The 16,359-nt window shown below is 49.4% G+C and overlaps 1 protein-coding gene across 2 annotated transcripts in view; it reads right to left on the bottom strand.

Moving 5' to 3' along the window:
* The window catches only part of FAM3B (FAM3 metabolism regulating signaling molecule B), a 55,461-nt gene that overhangs the window by 18,247 nt on the left and 20,855 nt on the right, over nucleotides 1-16,359 (bottom strand). For both annotated transcript variants that reach the window (XM_082458841.1, XM_082458842.1), the window contains exon 2: nucleotides 10,474-10,617. In XM_082458841.1, coding sequence (XP_082314967.1) covers nucleotides 10,474-10,617 — 144 coding nt within the window. The remainder of the gene's footprint in view (nucleotides 1-10,473; nucleotides 10,618-16,359) is intronic.

The following is a 16,359-nucleotide window of genomic DNA, read 5'->3' as shown; positions in this document are numbered from 1 at the left end:
GCACAACCTTCCGAGGCTGAACCAGGAAGCAATAGAAAATATAAACAGACCAATCACAAGCACTGAAATTGAGACTGTGATTAAAAATCTTCCAACAAACAAAAGCCCAGGACCAGACGGCTTCACAGGCGAATTCTATCAAACATTTAGAGAAGAGCTAACACCCATCCTTCTCAAACTCTTCCAAAATATAGCAGAGGCAGGAACACTCCCAAACTCATTCTACGAGGCCATCATCACCCTGATACCAAAACCAGACAAAGATATCACCAAGAAAGAAAACTACAGGCCAATATCACTGATGAACATAGATGCAAAAATCCTTAACAAAATTCTAGCAAACAGAATCCAACAGCACATTAAAAGGATCATACACCATGATCAAGTGGGGTTTATCCCAGGAATGCAAGGATTCTTCAATATATGCAAATCAATCAATGCGACACACCATATTAACAAACTGAAGGATAAAAACCATATGATAATCTCAATAGATGCAGAAAAAGCTTTTGAAAAAATTCAACACCCATTTATGATAAAAACCCTCCAGAAAGTAGGCATAGCAGGAACTTACCTCAACATAATAAAGGCCATATATGACAAACCCACAGCCAACATCGTTCTCCATGGTGAAAAACTGAAACCATTTCCTCTAAGATCACGAACAAGACAAGGTTGCCCACTCTCGCCACTATTATTCAACATAGTTTTGGAAGTTTTAGTCACAGCAATCAGAGAAGAAAGAGAAATAAAAGGAATCCAAATCGGAAAAGAAGAAGTAAAGCTGTCGCTGTTTGCAGGTGACATGATACTATACATAGAGAATCCTAAAGATGCTACCAGAAAACTGCTAGAGCTAATCAATGAATTTGGTAAAGTAGCAGGATACAAAATTAATGCATAGAAATCTCTTGCATTCCTATACACTAATGATGAAAAATCTGAAAGAGAAATTAAGGAAACACTCCCATTTACCACTGCAACAAAAAGAATAAAATACCTAGGAATAAACCTACCTAAAGAGACAAAAGACCTGTATGCAGAAAACTGTAAGACACTGATGAAAGAAATTAAAGATGATACAAACAGGTGGAAAGATATACCACGTCCTTGGATTGGAAGAATCAACATTGTGAAAATGGCTATACTACCCAAAGCAATCTACAGATTCAATGCAATCCCTATCAAATTATGAGTGGCATTTTTTACAGAACTAGAACAAAAAAAACCTTAAAATTTGTATGCAGACACAAAAGACCTCAAAATACCAAAGCATTCTTGAGGGAAAGAAACGGAGCTGGAGGATCAGACTCCCTGACTTCAGACTATACTACAAAGCTACAGTAATCAAGACAGTATGGTACTGGCACAGAAATAGAAATATAGATCAATGGAACAGGATAGAAAGCCCAGAGATAAACCCATGCACATATGGTCACCTTATTTTTGATAAAGGAGGCAAGAATATATAATGCAGAAAAGACTGCCTCTTCAGTAAGTGGTGCTGGGAAAACTGGACAGCTACATGTAAAAGAATGAAATTAGAACACTTCCTAACACCATACACAAAAATAAACTCAAAATGCATTAAAGACCTAAATGTAAGGCCAGACACTATAAAACTCTCAGAGGAAAACATAGGCAGAACACTCTATGACATATGTCACAGCAAGATTTTTTTGACCCACCTCCTAGAGAAATGGAAATAAAAACAAAAATAAATAAATGGGACCCAATGAAACATGAAAGCTTTTGCACAGCAAAGGAAACCATAAATAAGACGAAAAGACAACCCTCAGAATGGGAGATAATATTTGCAAATGAAGCAACTGACAAAGGATTAATCTCCAAAATATACAAGCAGCTCATGCAGCTCAATATCAAGAAAACAAACAACCCAATCCAAAAATGGGCAGAAGACCTAAATAGACATTTCTCCAAAGAAGATATACAGATTGCCAACAAACACATGAAAGGATGCTCAACATCACTAATCATTAGAGAAATGCAAATCAGTACTACAATGAGGTATCACCTCACACCTGTCAGAATGGCCATCATCAAAAAATCTACAAACAATAAATGCTGGAGAGGGTTTGGAGAAAAGGGAACCCTCTTGCACTGTTGGTGGGAATGTAAATTGATACAGCCATTATGGAGAACAGTATGGAGGTTCCTTAAAAAACTAAAAATAGAACTACCATACGACCCAGCAATCCCACTACTAGGCATATACCCTGAGAAAACCATAATTCCAAAAGAGTCATGTACCACAATGTTCATTGCAGCTCTATTTACAATAGCCAGGACATGGAAGCAACCTAAGTGTCCATCGACAGATGAATGGATAAAGAAGATGTGGCACATATATACAATGGAATATTACTCAGCCATAAAAAGAAACAAAACTGAGTTATTTGTAGTGAGGTGGATGGACTTAGAGTCTGTCATACAGAGTGAAGTAAGTCAGAAAGAGAAAAACAAATACCATATGCTAACACATATATATGGAATCTGAAAAAATAAATGGTTCTGAAGAACCTAGGGGCAGGACAGGAATAAAGATGCAGATGTAGAGAATGGACTTGAGGACACGGGGAGGGGGAAGGGTAAGCTGGGACGAAGTGAGAGAGTGGCATGGACATATATACACTAACAAATGTAAAATAGATAGCTAGTGGGAAGCAGCCACATAGCACAGGGAGATCAACTCAGTGCTTTGTGACCACCTAGAGGGGTGGGATAGGGAGGGTGGGAGGGAGGGAGATGCAAGAGGGAGGAGCTATAGGGATATATGTATACGTATAGCTGAATCACTTTGTTATAAAGCAGAAACTAACACACCATTATAAAGCAATTATACTCCAAAAAAGATGTTTAAAAAAAGAGAAAAAAAATAAAGCTACCCTATGGTGGGGGGGCGGGGTGTGTGTGGGTAAATTACAGTTTGGGATTAACATATACATTCTACTATATATAAAATAATCAAGAAGGATTTACTGTATAGCATGGGGAACTACATTCAGTATCTTATAATAAGCTATAATGGAAAAGAATCTGAAAAAGAATATATATATATAACTGAATCACTGTGCTGTACAGCAGAAACTAACACAACGTTGTAAATAAACGATACTTCATTAAAAAAATAAATAAAAAGAAAAAAAGAAAAAAAAGAATTAATGATTGAAAGGATGTGAACATGTAGTGACGAAAATAGCAGTTGGGTCAGTAGAACTGGCAACAATTTAAATAGTAAATCAGCCATATGGCAATCACAGAATCTTTAGTTCCTCCCTGAAGAACATGGATAACAGTATCTGAAAAATATTCCTGAGTTGTTTTTTGGGTGCTAAAACCATCACCAAGTGGAAGAAGTTAACTACTCGATGACCATGAGCACGTAGCCTCCAGAACTACTGCTGCCTGAGGATTGGTAAAATGTGACCCTGCCCCTTACCTCACCATCAACCAATCAGAGAACTCTGCCCAAGCTGATCATGTACTCCAAGACTCTCTCCCTTACCTTGCCTTTAAAAATGCTTCCCTGAAACCCATCAGGAAGTTCTGGTCTTTTGAGCACTAGCTGCCTGCACTCCTCGCTTGGCATCTGCAATAAACAGTGCACTTTCCTTCACCACAACCAGGTGTCAGTAGACTGGCTTTACTGCAAGCGGGTGAGCAGACTCAAGCTTAGTTCAGTAATGAATGAATGGACATCTGGCCCCTCGTGGGGCAGAGATCTGCACCTACTTTGGCAGAAAACTCAGAGACACTGAACCCTGCTCCCTCCTGCAAAAGGGAAGAGGGACGTTGAGTCAGGGCTTTCTGCACACGTGCTACTGCAGCTCTGGTCTACTTTTACCAATTTTTCCTCCTGTGGTTTCTAATTTTTTAAATATCAAAGGACCTTGGGATTTTATCTTTCTTATCTAGTTTCTGAAGAAAAAAATTGAAAGTAATAGACAGGCAAAAGGAAGGAAAAAAATCCTACGTATATTCACTCTACAGAATCTTCACTGTTTTACCTTTTGGTATATTTCCTACCAGACTTTTCTATGCCCGCAGAGGGCATCTGCAATGTTGGAAAACATGGATTAAACATATACAAATAGTATGTTACCTCACTTACATTTTCATATAATATACTCAATGTTTTTTCTTAATCTCCAGTTACCTAAATTTAAAGCAAGGGGTCTGACCATTAATGTGAAAAAGTGCCATAAATACGGTATCTGCTCAATCTTTCCCGGTTTTGAACACTGAAGTGTATTTATTTCAGTTTTAAAAAAATTTAATGATAATGCTCATTACTTTGAATTTAGAAGTAATTTACCTAAAAACACACTGAGCATGGTACTTGAAAATGTAACTAACATACTGTTTAAAAGTTAGGTGTGCCCTGTTTCCTGAGTTTGTAGATGTCTTGAGTATGTATACAGATGGTGCTTGATTTACGATGGTTCTACTTTATGATGGTGCAAAAGGGACATGTTTTCAGCAAAAACCGTGCTTCGAATTGTGAATTTTTATCCTTTCCCAAGCTAGCGATGTGTGGTCCAATGTCTTCGTGATGCTGGGCAGTGGCAGCTGCAGCTCCCCATCAGCTACAGGACCAGGAGGGTGAACAACCGATACCCTGACACCCATGCTGGACCCAGACAGCCCTTCTGTTTTTCATTTTCAGTACAGTATTCAGTAAATTACAGGATATAGTCAACACAATTAGAAAATAGGCTTTGTGATAGACGAGGTTGCCCAACTGTAGGCTAATGTACGTGTTCTGAGCACGGTTAAGGTAGGCTAGGCTAAGCAAGGATGTTCAGTGTGTTAGGTGTATTAAATGCATTTTGAACTTATCATATTTTCAACTCATTATAGGTTTGTTGGGATGCAACCCCATCATAAGTGGAGAAAGCTCTGTATTCAATCCAGAGAGAACCCTCTTAAAGTGGGATCCACACTCATTCTGCCTGCCACCTGCATTTCCCTTAATGTAGGCGAGCCTTCCCTGACAAGCACACAGACTTGCTCACTGGCCCCTGCTGTTCTTGGCAGGACTCCTTCAAGATTCACTGAACCAGCTCCCTGCTCTTGGAGAAGGACATTATTTCCAGGCCCTATGCCGTCATCACGATGCTTTCGGAGTGCCCTGGCTACATGATCCTTTCGACCTCGGTCCTCACCGAGCGCTGGGCGTGCAGACAGGTGTGCTATGACCCACAGAGGTGGATGGTCTAACACAGCCCCGGCCCCAGCAGAGCTTAAAAGATAAGGTCACGAGGACGCCGCGTACCGCCTGACCCCCACGGGTCACGGTAGTTTGGAGACAAAATGACAGCAGATTCGTATGGGAGGTAGGGAAGGAAACCAGAAAGGGTATTTTACTCTATTTTTAAGCCAGCTGAAAACACAGAAGCAAACAGGGTCTGCTAACATTGCCAACGAGTGGGAGAAAGATTCCCATGGGGTGAGAGAGACAGCATATCTTCCGGAGCCATGGCTAAGCATCACCCACGCTGCTTTTGAGGCTGAACAGTTAAGAACGACTACACAGGTGTAACTATCCATCTTCCCAGCCACTGACCCTGTGTGCCGACTCTCTCCTGTGCCAGCCACATGGTCTGATCAGTAAGTACATGATGCAACTCAGAGAGCAGAGAGAAGTTAAACTTGGGTGAGAAATTAAACCTCTGAGTAACAGGGAAGCAGAGGGCCATAAGGTGAAAGAGCATTTCTTTGCAAAAATGTTGGGAAGCTTTAGAAAACAATCTGCATTTTTATGATTTAGCTAAGGGCTGTGCCTGCAAACATATCAATTAAGAGCTTTATATATTTAATATAATGTAAATAATACTAAAATATATCGCTATATTGTAAAAATAGCAAGTGAATGGTTTATTTTTTATTGAAGTATAGCTGATAGTTGCTTGAAAATTTGTGGGTTTCAGGTGTACAGCAAAGTGATTCAGTTTAATATATATATATATATATATACGGATATATGGCTTCTTTTTTTAGAAATTTATTTATTTTTTTAATTTATTTTTGGCTGTGTTGTGTCTTTGTTGCTGCACGTGGACTTTCTCTGGCTGCGGCAAGCGGGGGCCGCTCTTCGTTTCAGTGGGTGAGCTTCTCACTGCGGTGACTTCTCTTGTTGCAGAGCACGGGCTCTAGAGCACAGGCTCAGTAGTTGTGGCGCACAGGCTTAGTTGCTCCACGGCATGTGGGATCCTCCCAGACCAGGGCTCGAACCCGTGTCCCCTGCGTTGGCAGGCGGATTCTTAACCACTGCCGCCACCAGGGAAGTCCTGGATATATGGTTTCTAGGTAATGTTTATTTCAGGTGTACAGCAAAGTGATTCAGTGATACACACACACACACACACACACACACACACATATCAATATAAAGTTTGTTTCGCCTAGAAATAAGCTGTGAAGCTGAACTTGCAGACATTCATTACTTGCCCTTCTTTCTTTGGCACCGGGACCAACAGGCCTTGTGAGCCCTGAGTACGATCTCTAAGTGCACCTCCAGGACAGGGGCCTAAGGCAGGGCAGCAGGTTCCAAACTGGGGTGGGGTGGGGAAGCGTGGCCGGAGGAGACAAAGGGAACGGGATCAAGCCACACGGAGGTTCCAGGGAGTTTGGGCTCTTCCGCTCAGCTGTCCCTTGTCCGTCCTCCTGCCTGTCAGAAAGAAACATGCCCAGCCCTCCCTCCTTTCCAAGGGTTTGCATCTTGGATTCAACCAACCAGGGACTGAAAAGATTCCAAAAAAATTCCAGAAAGATCCAAAAAGCAGAATTTGAATTTGCATCCTGCAGGCAACGATTTATATAGCATTTACATTGTATTAGGCATTGTATGTAATCTAGATATGACTTAAAGTGTGCAGGAGGGTTTGTTAAGAGGGTAAACCCTCTGAGTTCTCATCACAATTTTTTTTTCTATTTCTTTAATTTTCTATCGATATGAGATGACGGATATTCACTAAACTTGTGATAATCATTTCCTGATGTTTGTAAGTCAAATCATTATGCTGTATGCCTTAAACCTATACAGCGTTGTATGTCAATTATATCTCAATCAGATTGGAAGAAAAAAAGAAGAGAAAAAAATAAAGTATACGGGAGGATGTGGGTAGGTTATGTGCAAATATTGTACCGCTTTATATAAGGCACTTGAGCATCCGTGTGTTTTGATATCCGCGGGGGTCCTGGAATCAATCCCCCATGGATGCGGGGGGGTGATTGTAGTAGTCACAACCCGGCTTGGTGTTCCAAAACTCACTGGAAACCTGAGAAATGCCCATCACAGCAGTGAGCTGCCACTTTATGCCTGTCCGACTGGCAAACTCAGAAAGCTGGGACACACGAGTGTTGGTGAGGACGGTGGGAGACAGAAGTCTGGCAGGCAGGCCCATTCTGGAAAGGCGTCGGGCTCGACTGAGTCACCTGAAGGTGACACGCACGCCATGGCTCCACTCCTGCGTATGTAAATCCCAAAGAACATTTCAGCCAGGTCCACAGGGAGACCTGTGAGGGCGTTCCCCCGCACAGCACCTGTGTGGTGATAAGCTAGAGGGAATGCGGAGCCGTCTCCCAGCCCCCAAGAGGGAAAGAGGAGGAAAATGCGAGGACTCGTGCCCCGCGTGATGCAGCTGTGAGCAGCTTCCGAGGAGAAGCCACCCAGAGCACGACGGGGCCTTGGGCATGGCGCTGAGTGACACCAAGAGCCAGGGCTGTAAGAGCACCGGAATGCAGGCTGGCAGAACAGGACAGCCTGGTCTGCAATTAGGTGTTCAAACAGAAAGGTGTCATCAGACGCCTCCGAGCGCTGGGAGAGAAGTCAGAGAGGGAAGTGGAGATAAAGGGAGAAATCAACAAAATGAGGGAGGCTTGGGCCGTGGCAGTGATGGCGTGGCAGGCAGGTTGCCTCCAGCCCTGGTACAGAGGTGAGAACGGGAGTGGGGTCAGGCCACTCGAGGTGCCTGTCCTCTTGCTCTCTGCCCATCCCCTGCTTGACCAGGGCCTGCTTCACCGACACCCCACTCGCATGACTGACCTCCCTACATGCTTGCCCCAGGCTCAGCTAGTGATTGTTCTTATCAGAGGGGCGGTGAGGGGCTTGGCCCTCTGCCGGTTTCCCTGGTAACCGATGAGCCAACGTGAGGCCAATTTCCCCTGTAACTGCCAAACTCCCCCCTGCCCCTAGGAGCAAAGACTTCGGCCAGGTCCTGCCCGCTTCTGGTGCCCACAGTGGGGTGTCGCTCCAGGACCTCGTTCCCAGACGTGCAAGCTCCTGCATCCACCAGACCAATGATGTCTGCGTTACTGACTCTGGGCACTTTCTTGGGTCTTGAAGCTGGGCAAGTGCAGGGCTTGTAGGCCTGCGGGGGGCAGCCCAACGGGGAGAAAAGGGGGAGAGGTAGTCCGAGGAGGGGAGACTTGGGAAGCTGAGCCCTGCCGGGGGAGGGAGACCGTGCGTCTGTCCTTTCCCGGCGGTGAGCACAGAACCTTCCACAAAGTCGAGGGACTGAATGTGAGACCTAATCCCCCCCCATGAAACACGAGGAACAGGGAGAGGCAGGGAGGCCAGAGCAGGGAGAGCTGGTGCCCACGCAGATTCCAGCAGCTCCCAAGGATCCTGACCAGGAAGAGTCGGGCCACGTCTAGAAAATGAGCACGAGCCAGTGGGACTTGCCCATGAGTGCAAAATCGCGTGGAAACAGAGGGGAGGCAACATCCAACCTATGGACAGACGGGGTGAACCCAGGAGAGCTGGACTTGCAGGGTAAGAGTTAACTTCATGGAAATCGGAAGCCAAGATCAAGGGCCTCCACAGCTGAGTCAAGAAATGGGCCATTTTAAGAGAAAAGATAAGGAAGTGGAAAAAGCTAAACCTGGATAAAGGGGGGCCAGCCCAAGGAGGTGGGAGTGGGTCGTCTCACTCGGGGGGGCCTTGGCCACGGGGGTTCAGTGCTCAGAGCCTCGGTATCCAAGGCTCATTTTGCTCAGAGCCCAACACTGATCTCACGTCTCAACGTGATCCTTCCTTTGCTTCCGATTCTGAGCGGATGTGTCCCCCGCACGTGGCCTGGGGGACTGCAGAAACGTAGAACAATGGGCAGGGCCGGAGTAGCGGAGGGGCTCCAGAGCCCTGCAGCCTGCAGAAGCTGAGTTCGTCCTGGAGCCTGGTCCCAAGGCGGGGAAAGCACCCTCTTCCTGCCTGTCTGGCAGGCACAGGAGGGGGGCAGCACCTGGATAAGGGGCACATGTCCCTGGGGAGCATCTCCCCGGTCACACTGCTGATGACAGCACGGGGTAAGGCTGGCCGCAAAGCCAGCCTGGACCCATGCACCACGCTGTCCCCTTTTATCCTCTCGTTCATGTGAGCACTGGAGTATGAATCAAAGACTCAACCTCCAAACTCTGAGTCCAGCCCCCAAGCAGTCACGCGTCCCCCCAGAGTGGAGGTCCCAAGCCAGCAGGTGTCAGGATGCAGTGTCACGGCCGGCTCTCACCACCACCCTTGGGTTCCCAAAGCTTGATGTGCTTTAGTCACGGGGGAGGGTGACAGGTCCTCCCCGGCCACGGCTGGTGGGAATCAGAAACCATGTAAACGAGCCCTTCTAAAAACACCAGGTCAGAGGCAGCTCCTAGAGGCAAGCCTGTAACCAGGACCAAGTTCACCTTTTGTGTAAAAATGGAGACAATGAGAAAGCAAGCCCTTTGAGGGCAGCTCCCATGCCCTCCACACATGGGGTCTCCCCTGCGGTACTGGGCCTCGTCCACAGTCCATATGCAATAATCTATCTGATTACAAGCAAATTCACTGTGAAAACCTTATTTAAAATAAAAACACCAATCATAGTCGATTTCTGGAAAGTTCTTTTTCTTTTTTTTCCTGGATACAAAAGGTAATTAAATGGTTTTTCTACAAATTTTAAAAACCATTACCCAGTTCTTTATATTTGTGCAAATTGCTTTTGTATAGTTTATTTCTGTGTTAAAAATACACTAACACACTTATTTACCATGAGATTGTGAAAAAGGGTGCAGATGACTACTTTAGGGTCCCACACATTTTCCAGTGTAATTTTTAGTGGATATTTTATATTTACTTCAGTGCTAATTCCAACACATATTTTTATTTAACGCATCTTGCCCATAAAGTTTGTTTTCTTAACATCATGGTTTGCCTTCGGGTCTCATGAGGCATGAGGAGGGGTACCTACCTTGGAATAGTATGGGAACTACCAGAGAGGCTTTTTCCTCTTCCTCCCCCTCCCCTCCCCCTCTCCCTCCTCCTCTCCCTCCCCCTCCTCCTTCCCCTCCCCTCTCCCTCCCCTTCCCCCCCCCATCATCATCAACATAAATGGCCAGTAGGGGCAGAGCTGAGGTCAGGGCCCAGTCTCACCACAGCAGCTGGGCTGGGAGTCCTTGCTTGGACCCCACTGTGGTACCCACCTTTGAGGACAGGCCTCTCACCGATGCTCCGGATGCTGTAGACGGCGCTGGACAGGGGCAAATCTGGAATGAGCTCTGCCAGCAGGTACCCAGAATACCAGGCACACAGGGAGGCGAAGATGAAGAACACTGCCTTCAGGGTGCCTGTGGACAGACGAGACAAGACACGTTGGGCGCCTCCCCTCCGGACCCTCTCCTCCTCGGCCTTCCCTGGATGGCATCCCTGCACCAGTGTCAGCAGGATGCCCTGAGGGGAATCACCCCGGGAGGCGGTGGGCTGGTGAGGGCCCGGGGCCACTCAGTGGAGCCACAAGAACGGGTACCAAGAACAGGATGTGAAAGCGGTCCAGGCCGAGGTTCCCTATTTGCTGCTGTGTTGAGTCTCAGAGCTTCCTCAAAGGCTCAGGTCAAGGACTCATCAGGCGGCCCTGACAGGGGCCTAAGGACAGAAGCGGCCCTTCCCTTGTGAGCCGCTGGAAGCTCCTGGAAGCAGACGGAAGCTCTGGGGGGGCGGCGGGGGCAGCTCTGTTTTGTTTACTGCTGTGTCAGCAGTGCTGAGGACGGTACCTGGTGCCCGTGAGCACACAACCGCCCCGTGACACTGGAAAAGGTCCCCAGGCTGTCAGTATCCTCAGAGACAAGGCTGCGGGGACACCCAAGGCTCCTGGCGGCAGAAAGTCCCTGCAGAGAATTTGTCGACTCCAGAACCTGCCTCTCAATTCTGCAGGAAGAGGCACTGCCCCGCTCCTGGGTTACAGGATGCCTAGGCGACAGCTCTGTCCCTTCACAGACAATCTGCCTCTGGGTCTTTCAGATTTTACTCCTTAAATAGCTCACAGATCAGGACTGTGCAGGATTACCAAAACTGCCAAGATTCAGGGATGGCCCAAGGCCCTGCGTAAAGGGACCTCAGGGATGGCCCCATCAGCGTTTGTGTACTGATATGTCCAGTCCTAAGAAATAAGAAGAGGACGGATGGGTGGATGGATGGAAGGAAGGAAGGAGGAGGGTAAAACAAGAGGAGGGGAGGGGAGGGGAGAGGAAGAGCGCGCCCACCTGACCACACACCCTCCTCGGCTGCCTCATCTCTGCCCCCTCTCAGGCCAGGCATCTGGAAACACCCGTCCTCTGGACCAGCCTCCAGGCCTCACCTTCCACCCACGGCTCAGGGCAGCTGTGCTGGTCGAGGCCTCCAAAGCCTCCAGGCTGCCAGCCCCAGGCCCCCGAGGACGGTCCTGACCCGTCCATGTCCCCCCTGGGCAGCACCCACCCTCCCGGGGCGGGCTGGGGGTGTCTCCCCCGTTGTCTCTGCTGGCTTTCCCCTCACACGGTGCAGCCTGGGTCTCTCCGCAGGATCCCCGATGAACTGAGACCCAGGCCATCCTCTGAGCTCCCGACAAGCTGTCCCCTTGCTGACCCCTCTCAGCCCCCGGGATGTCTCGCAGGGCCTGACACTCAGCACGTCCCAGATGAAACCCTGGATTCTCCCCGGCTCCCCGAATCTGTTCCTGCCCCACCTCTTGCCCAGGACAGGGTCAGATGTCCGGGCCTCTTCCTGATTCCATACGTCCCCCTGCCAGCCCTCAGTGGGATCCACCGGCCAGTCTTGCTGGGGTGACCTCCAGAGACTCTGCTTCATCTCTACGGCCTCGGTCTCCCCAGGCCCGCAGCATCTCAGCTCTTCTCTCTCGCTGCTAGAGAACCTACGTGCTCCCCGTGTTGGGTGCTTATCTATCAAAGGGGTAGAATAAAGACTATATCTCATCTGTATCCCAGTTTCTGGCATAGAACTCCTAAAACCCTTGGAATTTCCTGATAGGAGTGTGGGCTGTTGTTCATAAGGGGCCCCTTTCGGCCACGCCTGAGTTTATGCTAATGAGGTGGCTCAGGGTGGGGCCTAGGATAGCTTCCGGGGAGGGGCCAGCCAGCCCAGAAAGACCCAGCCCACACCTCAGCCCCACCCCCGACCTCCAGGAGGGGAGAGGGCAGGCAAGCTGTCCTGTGACCAATGACAGAATAAGCCCCCAATGAAACTCGGGACTCAGGAGCCTGGGGGGCTTCCTGGTGGGGCACACACTGGTGAGCCAGGCGGGGGATGCGGCCTGATTCCCGGGGCTGTGGGCACGGAACTCCTCTTCACCCTGTACGTCCCTGCATTTGGCTGGTCCTCCTGACTTGTATCCTTTAGAATACAACTGTAATCTTAAGCAGAGTGATGCTTTCAGTGTTTCTGTGAGTTGTTCTAGCAAATTATTGAACCCCCCAGGAATTGTGGGAACCCCCAGATTTGTAGCCAGCTGGTCAGAAGTGCGGGCGGCCCCCGAAGCCCGTGGCTGGCGTCTGAAGACAGGGCAGCTCGTGGAGGGCACTGTCCTTAACCCCTGGGCTCTGGAGCTTATTGTGGGTGTTGAGTGTCGGAGCTGACCTGAATGGCTGGACACCCAGGTGGTGTCAGAGGGCTGGTGTCTCCCCGCCCAGAGCCCTGAGCAGAGACCAGCGGGTGTTCCCCGGCCCCCTTTCCAAGCGTGCAGCCGCAGCCCTCCAGCACCAAGCCCGGGGCGTCCTCTCTCTCCGGGCGGTGATGAAACGCAAACCTCTGTCTGTCAGTCCGGCCGAGTTGAGCCCTGGATCTAGGTTCCCTCTTCATGCCTAGCACCTAGAGGTTCCCCCCAACTGGTTAGGTTATATCGGGTCAGTATTTGCTGGTGCTTGGGGGGCGGCTGGTTAGCTTAGGTAGTCATCCTGGTGAAATGGGATGCCTCTGTCTCACCTGGACCATTCGGTCTTTTTTCAAGTGCGTATTTCAACATCAATTATTTCTTTCTCTTTGCCAAACTATGCAGTCCCTAGGATGGTTAGAACGTAATGCAGAGATGGCTTCCTGCTGGGAAATGCCTGAGACAGCGCGGCCGCTGCGGTTCCTAGGATGGAGGGACATCTCCGAGCCGGAAAAACCAGCCACAGGAAACACAGTGAGAACAGCAGGTGAAGCCGGCGTGCTGTCCTGGAAATCCCTGTGTGCTCTGTGCTCCAGCCGTGCTGACCCGCTGCCGTGGCTGCCCTTTCCTGCTGTACCCTGGGTACGAGTTTGTCCCTCTGCCCCCAGGGCGCTCTCCTCCAGACCCCTGGCCATCTGTCCCCTCCTTCAAGGACTCCAGTGCGGCTCTGTGGCCTCCTGGGTGAAGCCTGCACAGGCACCCTCAGGTCAGCCCTTCACACGCCTTGTCGGCGCTGCCCACCATGGCTCTCCCCTCCAGGTCTGTGCCCGCATACCTAGGATGGTGAGAGGGTCACAGGATGTTCCGGAAAACGCCGCTGGAGGCACCCTGAGTGAACAGTGTGATCTGACTGCTGGAAACATGGATTCAGCATCGATAAGAGCCTCAGGTTCAAAGACAATAGTGCAGTGTCCTGTGTGTCGAATCACAGCCAGACTATTTTATCCAAGTGTCGTATTTGAAGAAAATTGGCAAAGCAGAGATTATTCAGATCTTCTGAATGTCACACGTGAGATCTTTGAGTGAAGAGTTGCTTTTGATTCGGAGGTGACTGAAAGGGAGCACGATGTCACCTCTCAGATACCTTCCTCCCCGCATGCAAGGGAGGCACGGTCTGGTCCCCAGGTGAACAAGGACACATGGGTGGAAGTGACAGGGAAGACAATGAGGAGAGAATAAAAGCCCACGCGTCCTCACAAGGAGCACTGTGAACCCCGGGCTTGTGGGACCACAGACACCCCTCCCTGGACATTTTCCAGGGCTCCTGGGAAGGCTACAAAGCATCTGTGCTCCGGGTGAGGGGCGCAGCAGCGGACCCCCAGGCCAGGTTTCCTGAGGTGGCTGCGGAAGCCATGACTGGAGTCAGAACCAGCTCGGGGAGGGAGGCAGGCCCAGCAGCGCGTACTGGGACCAGTTCAGCTTGAGAAGATGGGGCACGGGCTGGCGGTGGACCCTGCACCCGAGATGGGGCAGGCACGGGGGAGGATTTGTCTTGGGAAAGGCGAGGGTTCAGGGACTCAGCTAAGCCAGTTCTGGAGGTGGTGGGGGGAGGGCTGCCCTGGAAGAAGGGGTCCAGCAGCTTCAGAGTTGAGGGGGGAGGCAGAGGAAGTACACAGAGTCCGCGAACCTTCTGTGGCTCTGTGACCAGGATCCGGTCTTTTCTCATAAGGTAATAAAGTCGACATCAGCCCACGGACACATCCTAAGCACTTCCACCCAGCAGGCGCCGTGAGTATTAGAGCAAAGGCCAATCCCGAGCACAGGTAGGAAGCCGGAACTCCCTCCGCAGAGGCTCTCTTTTAGGGCGCATGTGTGTGTATCCTACCCTCACTCCACCCTCAGATTCTTGGGGGTCTCAGGCTGGCCCTGACACTTCACTTAGGCTGGAGGACAAAGCAGTCCTGAAGCCAGTGTACACGAAGGCAGGCTACAGGTAAGGGGGGGTTCCGGGATCCCCCTCCCATCCAATCCAGGGGCACTGCAGAGGGCCATTCTGAACCCATAAGGACACACTTTGGAGGGATTTCCTTCCACATGAAGTGGATGATGAGATTTGTCACTGGCCACCTCCCCACAGGAACCCACATTCCCCCGCCTTGAGGCGGCCACACCTGCATCTCTCGTCCCTGAGGGGTGGATAAGCCAGACGGGGTGCAGCTGCTTTGTGGCTCCAGGCTCTGCTGGCCCCAGTGTCCACGGTTGTCCCTGTCCTGCTGACGGAGGCTTTTTGGCAGTAGGGCTGGGAAGTGTCACAGCTGAACACCTCAGCAGGTTTGCAAGGTAACCCACCTTCCAAAGTTCACATGCCAACGCCCTTAATTTTGAGGAATTAGGGTGACTGCTCTGGGAAGCTTCCTCCAGCTTGTGAAGGGTGGCGGTGGCTTAATTTACTTCATCCCTTTAGTCTGAATGTCCTTCTTGTGAGCTGTGTCCCTACCTGGGACAGACCTGGGGCTTGACTGAAGCATCGAGGGAAACGCTGCTGCCACGAGCGTTACCTAATCTTGAGCTTACAGAATCAAAAGCGATGTGGCCCTGAGCTTCTGTGAGTAATTTCTCTGACAGCCACGCACCCGGATACATGCAAACCTGGTGTGACCTCAAACCTTGATGTGAAAGGACCACACAGCTCATAAATGAATCGCTAGGCTGCATGCGGAAAAGCTGTGGGTGCAGGGAAAGCCACCTGATCATAGTCAGCGTTTTCCACTAAGTGAGCAGTAAAATTGGACGATAAGTATATAATACAGGCATAATGAAAAACATTCTTCCAAAATAGCTGTAAGGAAAGTCAGTGCCCTAAGGGAGATCTTTTCTCCCAAGAGAAGAGATACGTATCTCCTTGCATTTATCCTACGATGCACACAAGTTACCAGAGACAGTACTGTTCACAAATAAATGGTTTTGCAGAAAACTTGAATATTTTACACAAATAAAAAGTCTTAAAACTTGGCTTTCCTACCCATTGGGGATGGAGCAGAAAGGCGGTGCTCAGAACTTTCTGCAGTGTGACCACACAACCAGAACGCCACTTAGGAAGGAAGGAGACCGCAGAGTCACACACACACCTGGAGGCAGTGACCTGCCACTGAGAGGTGGGCAGCTCGTCTCTAGAGAGGCCAAGAGAACTTCCCAGTTTTGAACTTTTAATTTTTGCACAATACGCTGCCTTGCCCTGGGAGGAATCCAGATTCCTCAGATTATAGGAAGAAACAGCAAAACCAATTAGAAAGGGAACGTGTGTCAGAGGCCGTCGGTTCCGGGACCCCAGAGCGCCTTGCATACGCAGGCAGGCAGGCAGGCAGGCAGGCAGGAGAGGCGCAAGGAGGCCACCGTCAGGAAGGCGAGCCACTGGGAGATGAAACGGCTCGGGAAAGAGTCGGAGGTT

The sequence above is a fragment of the Balaenoptera physalus genome, assembly GCF_965194825.1.
Source record: "Balaenoptera physalus genome assembly, chromosome: 4".
Classification (NCBI taxonomy): Eukaryota; Metazoa; Chordata; class Mammalia; order Artiodactyla; family Balaenopteridae; genus Balaenoptera; species Balaenoptera physalus.
This window is presented reverse-complemented; position numbering and strand designations above follow the sequence as displayed.